Source organism: Salvelinus fontinalis, chromosome 1 (genome assembly GCF_029448725.1).
Source record: "Salvelinus fontinalis isolate EN_2023a chromosome 1, ASM2944872v1, whole genome shotgun sequence".
Taxonomy (NCBI): domain Eukaryota; kingdom Metazoa; phylum Chordata; class Actinopteri; order Salmoniformes; family Salmonidae; genus Salvelinus; species Salvelinus fontinalis.
In genome coordinates, this window is record NC_074665.1 from 52090648 (window position 1) to 52102106 (window position 11459).

At 43.6% G+C, this 11459-nt stretch overlaps 1 protein-coding gene across 2 annotated transcripts in view; it reads right to left on the reverse strand.

Moving 5' to 3' along the window:
- Nucleotides 1–9473, reverse strand: part of LOC129857438 (VPS10 domain-containing receptor SorCS1-like) — an 89444-nt gene extending 79971 nt beyond the window's left edge. For both annotated transcript variants that reach the window (XM_055925697.1, XM_055925687.1), the window contains exon 1: nucleotides 8580–9473. In XM_055925697.1, the coding sequence (XP_055781672.1) occupies nucleotides 8580–9347 (768 nt within the window). In that variant the 5' untranslated portion in view covers nucleotides 9348–9473. The remainder of the gene's footprint in view (nucleotides 1–8579) is intronic.
- Between the last annotated feature and the right edge of the window lie 1986 nt (nucleotides 9474–11459).

An 11459-nucleotide genomic window follows, 5' to 3' on the forward strand; every position in this document is an offset into this window, starting at 1 on the left:
ACAGCTTCTAGAGACTGAAAAACAGCTTCTATCTCATGTTTCTCAATACTAAACAGCAATCACTAACTCAGAGAGGCTGCTGCCTACATTTAGACCCAATCACTGGCCACTTTAATAAATGGATCACTAATCACTTTATACAATGCACTCTAAATAATGCCACTTTAATAATGTTTACACATCTTACATTACTCAAGTCAAATGTATATACTGTATTTTAAACCATCTATTGCACCTTGCCTATGCCGCTCGGCCATCGCTCATCCATATACTTACATGTACATATTCTCATGCACACCTTTAGATGTGTGTGTATTAGGTAGTTGTTGGGGAATTGTTAGATTACTTGTTAGATATTACTGATATTTGATTTGATTTGACAAGGAGGAGGATGCACAGCAAACTGCAGACTGTAGCCCCTTGTCACTGTCCTCATCACCCATGGTGAATGACCATACATTATCTCCGGAAGGGACAGTGCACCACCTTGAGGACTGTGCTAAAAAAAGAAATCGGGGCATGCTTGTTTTCATATCCACCACTCTTGACAACTTTGTGTCTGAATGTGAGGAAGGAATTATGTTTATTATGCCCACACCTGGACAATACCACACTTTCAATACCCCTGAACACAGAGGAACCTTGGTACCGCCATTCTGATACCCGGCCCACACCGGGTTTGGGGACTTTGGCAACAGTAACTTACCCCAAATGACCAAGCCATGTAGGAGCATTGTTGCCACAGTAAATGAATAGGGAGCAGGGCCTTCTGCTAGGATCGCAAGGTCTGCTCCTTCCCCCTTGCTGCAGAAGAATCAGCTTCCACCGGTCTCTGCTATGACCTAGCATGGCGTTTGTGCCAAGATGTCCGCCCATGCCCAGAAGCACCAAGATGGTCAAAAACTGACCTTGAAGCCGCCCCCTGGCCCAGGGCAACCCATCTCTGGTCTGGACCATTTCCTTCACACCTCTAGAACTGCTGAGCTGCCCTCACGAAGGTAAAGAACCCATAGAGCTGCATCCTGTTTGTTTTTTTCAAAACAGGCCTGTAAGGACTCCATAGCCAAGCCAAACAACCTTGTTGGTGAAACTGGCTCATCTAAATAAATCCACCTGTCCCTCTTAGGAACCACTCCCTTAGCCTGGTACACTTTGTCAAGCTGATCCGCTGAGAACCAGCACTGTTTATTCGGAAGCATCATGCTAGGATTAGCCCCGTTGTTAGCCTCTGGAGCTAAGTAACTCGCCAGTTTTATGCAAATGAGCCCCATCTCCTCCATACCCTCTACATTCATGAACTCACCATAACATGGTAGAACCAGCCTGGCTTAATGAGGGGAATCCCAGGATGCCTTTAGCTCATCTGCATAATCTTTAAACGGGGTTAAGTGACGCTTTACCACTGCAGGAACAGGAGGCCAATTCCTTCCACCAAACCTGGAGGAACCCTCCAGAGCTAACCAGGGATAGTATAGCATCCCCTGAATTCAGACTCTGAACACTGCCAGAGAAACTAGGTTGGGCCTCACTCGGCTGGGATTACACCCCTATCAACTCCGACCACCACTGTTGCTTTCTTTCGGCCTCAGACAACCCTTCCTGAGGTCACTTCACCGGAAAACCCCTCGCCAGCAGCTCAAATCTTTCTCACAAAGTCCACGCAATGGAAGTTGAGCCCAGCCGGAGACAATGGTCACACGAACTGGTCCGAGCAAAAACCTCCTGGGTGTGTTTCTACCCCAGGCAAACACGACAGTATCTTTAATTTTCATTGTGAAATCACATGCCGTAGGGCACATTCAGATGTTCAAACTCGGTTTGTTAGCCTTTTTGAACTTACTCTTACAACTGGCTATCTTACTCAAGCAAGGCAACATTAGCTTCACAAGCAGAGCAGAAAGTAGTTCGCTTTTAGGAAACACAAAAACGGATACCAAGTCCCAAAAATCGCAAAATCTAGGGGGACAAGTACTCTCTCCCCACTAACAAACACCTAAGTCAAAGCCAAATCTCATATTCTTTGTGTGCTTGAAAAGTTTGCAAATTGCGTGACACGTTTCTCCTTCAGGTGAGCAGAAGAGCAAAGAATTTGGTAAATTAATTTTGTAAAAAAACTATTTGATCCATTTTAGAATAAGGCTGTAACGTAACAAAATGTGGAAAAAGCCAAGGAGTATGAATACTTTCCGAATGCACTGTATGTGACACGTGGTTGGGATACGACTGTGATATGTGGTTGTCTCACCTGGCGATCTTAAGATGAATGCACTAGCTGTGGGTCGCTCTGGATGGGAGTGTCTGCTGAATAACTAAATTGTAATGTAAATCTAGTGCTATGTATGTATATTCATGCATATTATGTATTTTATTTGTTATGTTGTTTTCAGTTTGGACCCCAGGAAGAGTAGCCGCTGCCTCGGCAGGATCTAATTGGGGATCCTAATGAATAATAAATACTAAATCCAATGCTGAATGCAACTGAAAAGGATACACATATGAGAACAATAAAGTATGTAAGAATTATGTAAAACATAAATTATATAAATGAGATGTGTAGTGAATTACGCTATTCACTGAATATACAAAACATTAAGAACATCTGCTTTTTCCATGACATAGACAGACCAGGTGAATCCAGGGGAAAGCAATGATCCCTTATTGATGTCACTTCTAACATCCACTTCAATCGGTGTAGATGAAGAGGAAGGGACAGGTTAAAGAAGGATTTTTAAGCCTTGAGACAATTGAGACATGGAATGTGGATTGTGTGCCAATCAGAGAGGGAACGTGCAAGACAAAATATTTCCGTGCCTTTGAACAGGGTATGATAGTAGGTGCTAAGCGCACCGGTTTGTGTCAAGAACTGCAACGCTGCTGGGTTTTTCATGCTCAACAGTTTCCTGTGTGTATTAAGAATGGTCCACAACCCAAAGGACATCCAATCAACTTGCCACAGCTGTGGGAAGAAATGGAGTCAACATGGGCCAGCCTCCCTGTAGAACGCCTTAACACCTTGTAGTGTCCATGCCCCGACAAATTGAGGTTGCTCTGAGGGTACGGGAAAATAACCCCATACTTACTGTAAAATATGGTGGTGGAACTTTGACGCTACGGGGCAATTTTCCTTCCACTGGTCCTGGTGCACTTGTTAAGGTTAAAGGCATCATGAACTTGACCAAGTACCAGGATATTTTAACCAAAAACCTGGTTGTCTCTGCCAGGAGGCTAAAACTTAGTCACAAGTGGCTCTTCCAGCAAGACAATAACCCCAAGCTCACCTCAAAATCCACCCTTACGAAAGAAGATTGCATTATAACTGCAGTTAGAGTGCAATATAACTGGAGTATGCTGCAAATACTGTGTCCAAAAGAACACAGTTTTATTACTGCAGTAACTTTGCGGTGTAACTGCAGGTTGTTTTTCCCCCCACAAGACGGCGTAGCAGTGCAGATGTGGTTTGTCGTCCTCTCATTTACTTTTTGTATTTTTCGTCTTTTTTTGTATATATTTCAATTTATTTTTCAATCTCTTTACGATTTTTAAATGAAATATACCTTCCGGTAACCCACCTCACTCTTTAGACCTTTAAACCACTTTAGACCTTATAGCCAAAACCTATATCAGGAGCTAGCCATCAGAAGCTAACCAGCTAATTAGCTACTAGCTATTTAGTCATTGTTAGCCACTGCTAGCGGCCTTTACCCTCTGCACAGGCACCAGACGTTTTTTAGCCTGTATAATACCTACCAGCCTCGGACTGTTTTTCTCCACTACAACGCCGGATTCCTGCCGTAAACCCTGTACCATTACTCCTGATCATCACAGCTAGCTAGCTGCCACCGAGTGACCCAGCCCCGAACCTAGCCCTGAGCCATGCTGATCTCCCGGCTATCAAACAAAATGACTACAACTACAATACCTCTTTCGCCATCTGGCCCGGTCCCTTTGTCGACACGACGCCCCGCCAGACCACCACGACTGGTCCGCAGACGTAATTCCATCCGACGTTGGAGCAGACGCTTCTACTAGCCCCGGCCTGCTAACTTTAAATGGCGTGTCTCCCGCTTGCTAGCGTAGCAACGACTACCCCGCGGCTTCCCTGTTCCAGCTATTGCTGTTCACTGGACCCATATGATCACTTAAATACATAGCTGATGCCTGCTGGACTGTTCATTTATCATGGTACTCCACTTTGTTTTCTTTTGTTTATCTGTTGGCCCTAGCCCCGAACTCAGTCCCTGTGTGAAGTTAACCAACCCTCTCCGCCCATTCATCGCCATTTTACCTGTTGTTGTTGTCTTAACTGATTAGCTGTTGTTGTCTTACCCGTTGTTGTCTTAGCTAGCTCTCCCAATCAACACCTGTGATTGCTTTATGCCTCGCTTTATGTCTCTCTCAAATGTCAATATGCCTTGTATACTGTTGTTTAAGATAGTTATCATTGTTTTAGTTTACTGCGGAGCCCCTAGTCCCATTCTACATGCCTCAGATACCTCTTTAGTCACCCAGTATAACCAGCATGTCCAGAGATGCAACCTCTCTTATCGTCACTCAGTGCCAGGGCTTACCTCCACTGTACCCGCACCCCACCATACCCCTGTCTGTACATTATGCCCTGAATCTATTCTACCACGGCCAAAAATCTGGGCTGTCCCCAACGCACTGGACCACCAGCATTGCTAGCCTTTAGCCGTACCCTCATCCTACTCATCCTCTGTTCCTCGGGTGATGTGGAGGTTAATCCAGGCCCTGCGTGTCCCCAGGCACTCTCATTTGTTGACTTCTGTAATCGAAAAAGCCTTGGTTTCATGCATGTTAACATCAGAAGCCTCCTCGCTAAGTTTGTTTCACTCACTGCTTTAGCACACTCCGCCAACCCTAATGTCCTTGCCGTGTCTAAATCCTAAATTAGGAAGGCCACCAAAAATTTGGAGATTTCCATACCCAACTACAACATTTTCCGTCAAGATAGAACTGCCAAAGGGGGAGGAGTTGCAATCTACTGCAGAGATAGCTTGCAAAGTTCTGTCATACTTTCCAGGTCTATGACCAAACAGTTTGAGCTTCTAATTTAAAAAATGAATCTCTCCAGAAATAAGTCTCTCACTGTTGCCGCCTGTTATAGACCCCTCTCATCTCCCAGCTGTGCCCTGGATACCATATGTGAATTGATTACCCCCCATCTATCTTCAGAGTTCGTTCTGTTAAGTGACCTAAACTGGGATATTCTTAACACCCCAGCAGTCCTACAATCTAAGCTAGATTCCCTCAATCTCACACAAATGATCAAGGAAACCACCAGGTACAACCCTAAATCCGTAAACATGGGGACCCTCATAGATATCATCCTGACCAACTTGCCCTCTAAATACACCTCTGCCGTTTTCAATCAGGATCTCAGCAATCACTGCCTTATTGCCTGCATCCGCTATGGGTCCGGGGTCAAACGACCACCCCTCATCACTGTCAAACGCTCCCTAAAACACTTCTGCGAGCAGGCCTTTCTAATTGACCTGGCCCGGATATCCTGGAAGGATATTGACCTCATCCCGTCAGTCGAGGATGCCTGGTCGTTCTTTAAAAGTAATTTCCTCACCATCTTAAATAAGCATGCCCAGTTCAAAAAATGTAGAACTAAGAACAGATATAGCTCTTGGTTCATTCCAGACGTGACTGCCCTTGACCAGCACAAAAACATCCTGTGGCGGACTGCAATAGCATCGAATAGTCCCCGCGATATGCAACTGTTCAGGGAAGTCAGGAACCAATACACACAGTCAGTCAGGAAAGCAAAGGCTAGTTTGCATCCTGTAGCTCTAAATACACAAAGTTTAGTGACACTCTCAAGTCCATGGAGAACAAGAGCACCTCCTCCCAGCTGCCCACTGCACTGAGGCTAGGTAACACGGTCACCACCGATAAATCCATGATAATCGAACATTTCAATAAGCATTTCTCTACGGCTGTCCATGCTTTCCTCCTGTCTACCTCAACCCCGGCCAACAGCACCGCACCCCCCGCAGCTATTTGCTCGAGCCTCACCAGCTTCTCCTTCACCCAAATCCAGATAGCAGATGTTCTGAAAGAGCTGCAAAACCTGGACCCGTACAAATCAGCTGGGCTAGACAATCTGGACCCTCTCTTTCTGAAACTATCCGCCACCATTGTTGCATCCCCTATTACCAGTCTGTTCAACCTCTCTTTCGTATCGTGTGAGATCCCCAAAGATTGGAAAGCTGCCGCGGTCATCCCCCTCTTCAAAGGGGTTGACACTCTAGACCCAAACTGTTATAGACCTATCTCCATCCTGCCCTGCCTTTCTAAAGTCTTCGAAAGCCAAGTTAATAAACAGATCACTGACCATTTCGAATTCCACAGTACCTTCTCCGCTGTGCAATCCGGTTTCCGAGCTAGTCATGGGTGCACCTCAGCCACGCTCAAAGTACTAAACGATATCATAACCACCATCGATAAAAGACAATACTGTGCAGCCGTCTTTATCGACCTGGCCAAGGCTGTCGACTCTGTCAATAAACGTATTCTTATTGGCAGACTCAATGGCAGTTTCTCAGATGACTGCCTCGCCTGGTTCACCAACTACTTCGCAGACAGAGTTCAGTGTGTCAAATCGGAGGGCCTGTTGTCCGGACCTCTGGCAGTCTCTATGGGGTACCACAGGATTCAATTCTCGGGCGGACTCTTTTCTCTGTATATATCAACGATGTCGCTCTTGCTGCGGGTGATTCCCTGATCCACCTCTACGCAGACAACACCATTCTGTATACATCTGGCCCTTCTTTGGATACTGTGTTAACTAACCTCCAAATGAGCTTCAATGCCATACAACACTCCTTCCGTGGCCTCCAACTGCTCTTAAACGCTAGTAAAACCAAATGCATGCTCTTCAACCGTTCGCTGCCCGCATCCGCACACTCGACCAGGATCACTACCCTGGACGGTTCTGACCTAGAATATGTGGACAATTACAAATACCTAGGTGTCTGGCTAGACTGTAAACTCTCCTTCCAGACTCATATCAAACATCTCCAATCCAAAATCAAATCGAGAATCGGCTTCCTATTTCGCAACAAAGCCTCCTTCACTCGCAAACTTGCCCTCATAAAACTGACTATCCTACCGATCCTCGACTTCGGCAATGTCATCTACAAAATAGCTTCCAATACTCTACTCAGCAAACTGGATGCAGTCTATCACAGTGCCATCCGTTTTGTTGCCAAAGCCCCTTATACCAGCCACCACTGCGACCTGTACGCTCTAGTCGGCTGGCCCTCGCTACATATTCGTCGCCAGACCCACTGGCTCCAGGTCATCTATAAGTCCATGCTAGGTAAAGCTCTGCCTTACCTCAGCTCAATGGTCACGATAACAACACCCACCCGTAGCACGCGCTCCAGCAGGTATATCTCACTGGTCATCCCCAAAGCCAGCACCTACTTTGGTCGCCTTTCCTTGCAGTTCTGTGCTGCCAATGACTGGAACGAATTGCAAAAATCGCTGAAGCTGGAGACTTACATATCCCTTACTAACTTTAAACATCAGCTATCTGAGCAGCTAACCGATCGCTGCAGCTGTACATAGTCCATCTGTAAATAGCCCACCCAATCTACCTACCTCATCCCCATATTGATTTATTTACTTTTCTGCTCTTTTGTACACCAGTATCACTACTTGTACGTCATCATCTGCTCATCTATCACTCCAGTGTTAATCTGCTAAATTGTAATTACTTCGCTACTATGGCCTATTTATTACCTTACCTCCTCACGCCATTTGCACACACTGTATATAGACTTTCTTTTTTTCTATTGTGTTATTGACTGCACGCTTGTTTATTCCATGTGTAACTCTGTGTTGTTGTTTGTGTTGCACTGCTTTGCTTTATCTTGGCCAGGTCGTAGTTGTAAATGAGAACTTGTTCTCAACTAGCTTACCTGGTTAAATAAAGGTGAAATAAAATAAATAAATAAATGAAAAGTTAGAGTGCAGTATAAATGCATTTTAACTGCAGTACTGTACATTGCAGTTATTCTTCAATTACTGCATCCAAAATACCACAATCAACTGCAGTTACTGCACTTTTACTGCAGTTTCAAAACGACAATCTCTTTTTGTAAGGGTACAAAGAAATATTGGCCACAAAATCAACATGTTTTTAGACCATTTGAGTCTGTGGACTTGAAACCCATTGAAAGCATGTGGTTTTAATTGAACATGGCAGTCCTGTGTTTTTGTGAGTGTGTTTACAATTTCCACAATCCAGCTCTTCAGCATTCTGTCATTAAATGGCCTGCTGCACTGGTCTGCACTGCCAGGGCATTATCAGTGCCCATGGTCTTCCAATGCCTCACAATTTAAACCAAGCTCCAGGATTTGAACTAGATGCGTACACAATACAACTTAACGACATGTTATAGACCGTTCAGAAGACCAAGTCCACCACCTAAATTACCATTTTAAAATACAGAAAATATAGGCTAATTGTTATACATTCAAAACGATTATGCAATGTGCTATAGGCTAATGCAAGGGTGCAATCATCATTGCCAAGTTTGACTTACACTGCTATTTTGGCCAGACCAATGCACCATGGCTTGGTTATGAGCTGAATCCCCGGTGAGTGCGAATGTAGAACTAATGAGTTTCAACTCATCATGTTGCCCCGAGGTTGAGGCATCTTCACTGTTCCATCGGAATCCGGACCAAGTTGCTCTGCTCTCAGCCGTCTGGAAGCTACGCTTTCGTCTCCTTCCACGGCTCCTAAAACTTGCTCCAACCTTGTTTTTTGATAATTCATGTCGTGTAAGTCTATTTTCTCTTCCAAAACAATACATTTTATTATGTCTAGTGTTCTTGTCGGATACTTTATTGAGGGTGGTAGATTGAATATTTATGCCCGAGCCACTTTGATGCTGATAAAGCTCCTCAGAACTGGAAAGTTTCTCCATGCGCTGACGTTTTTCAAATCCACGGCTGTATGATTTATTTGCAAAGGGCTGGTCGGATTTACGCACTGAAATGACCTCCCCATCACCGGAGACGCGCGCTAAATATTCCGCAACTTTAACATCTTTACATCTGCCATTAAAGGGGTGACAACGTGGTGACTTCTCTGCAAACCCAACAATTTCACCCTCTGGTACTTTTCCAAGTGGATCAAATACCACTTCAGAGAGTTCCCGGGGAGCCGGCTTGATACCGGGGAGTTGACATGATGGAATGCACCTTATCTCCGTTTTGATCAAGTCCAGGGTGGAAGTTAGGGTAAAGAGCCACATCCACATAGCAATGTAACAATAAGGGCAGCAGCCGGGTACGGTTGCCTCCATCCTTGGTTTAAGTTAGTCGGCTTTGAATTGTGTCTTGTAGATAATAGAATACTTTTTAGGGTTTGATTATTATCTGTTGAATCGTTTCGGGAACGTAGGTTGATACGGTGCGCGAAGAAGTGCTCAAACAAGTAATGACGCAAACGATGCAGGAGGAGGAGCTGAGGAGGAGCTGGCCGTTAGATTTAGTCATGATAGGAGAGAAAAGAGAGGGGCTATATTTCCCATGTGCTTTCTTCCACATTATCTCAACCACGATAGAAAAATAATGATTGGAACATATTTACCATGATTATATTTCAATTTGAAGTGACTTACTGTTTAGGGGAATTTAGTCTCTGGATAACATAGAAAATGAGAAATTATTTTAGTCATATTTTAATAAGGAACAGCCCTTAAAACATACTGATCCATTGTTAATGATGCACTCCATTGGACCAATATTGATGCATATAGGCTGCTTAATTTTTGTCAAAAAATGTTGGCTACACTTTCAAATCAACTTAGCCATTGTATTTATTTTTCCTCAGAGCAGTCTTTGGGGACCTTAACTATGTCCACACTTTGTATTGTCATTAATACGCCATTAATAGACCAATTATGTGTTCATAATTTGCAATTCGTTATTAGTATATTACATTTTCAAACGCAAGTAACATGGGTAAGAGTTATGATAGATCACTTATAAGGCATTTCTTAATGAATAGTAAATAATCTATAAATCATAATTATATTCATATAACATTTTAATACCCCTGTTCAAAATAATTTATCTTGTCAATGTTATTCTTACAAACGCATTTACAAATCATTAGTAAACTGTAACCCTCCCTTGATATCATTTGATTTTCTATCAGAATGGACGGTTAACTGAGCAAAGAGCATCAGATATTCAGCAGTAACATTCCTTCAGACAGCGATATGTAGATAGTGACTCAAGGATATTATCCTGCCCATCACCGTGTCATTTGCTCTGGACTTTCACCTTAGTTAATGCCATGGAATTACAAGTGGTGAAATAATCATGTGAAATACAGTGCACTCTTGTAAAAAAAAGTGCTATCTAGAACCTGAAGGGGTTCTTCAGCTGTCCCATTTAAAGAACCGTTTTTGGTTCCAGGTAAAACAATATTGTGTTCAATGTAGAACCCTTTCCACGTGGAACCCAAAAGGGTTCTACCTGGAACCAAAAACGTTTCTACCTGCAACCAAAAACGGTTTTCCTAAGGAGACAGCCCCATAACCCTTTTGGGACGCTATTTTCTAAAAGTGTGAGGAGCTAACACAAAAGCATGCTTATTGTGTTCATTTTCAAAATTGGCCCATGACCTGTTGTCATCTTTGGAAATGACCATTTGCCAATCTGACTGAGTGTCCAGCACAGCTAAAATAATGAGTAGGTCAAACTCTAAGATACTATTCTGTAAAAGTAATACAACAATCATTCATTTTATTAGCAGAATAGTTGTGCATGAAGTTGCTGAAAATATGCAAAATTATGGCAATACATTGGCCAGAGAATATACTATATGAAATCCTTCATACTGTGCAATGACTACTTGGATTGAAGCCATCCTCACCATGCCAACTCTTTCATTCTATTCCTGAGTAACAGTTAATCAATAGGATGAGGTTGGACTTGACTGATGCCTTAGAGCGTCTCTATATTGAACTGTCCTCCCCATCTCTTTGCTTGAGCCGGGACATGTTCTTGTTACATGGAGGGGTCAGCAGCACAGAGACGTCTTTCATTCGCAGCCATTAGCAATGCAGTGTGCACTAGATTTCTCAATCTGTTTCAGTTATGTTGCATCAGACGGGAGGAAGCCCCCCTAATGCAGATGGATGGGTGATCGGGAATTTCAATCATGATTATAGGCCTATGTGTGTAGACCAGCATTTCCCAAACTCGGTCCTCACATTTTGTTTTCTTCTCTAACACTACACAACTAATTCAAATTAGCAAAGCTTGGTGATTAGTTGATAATTTGAATCAGATGTGTAGTGCTAGGGCAGAAACACAATTGAATACATGTGGGTTTTGACACTCTTATGTAGGTGTCATAATGTGTTATGACGCTGGGTGTCAAGTGTTACCGAAAACAAACATAA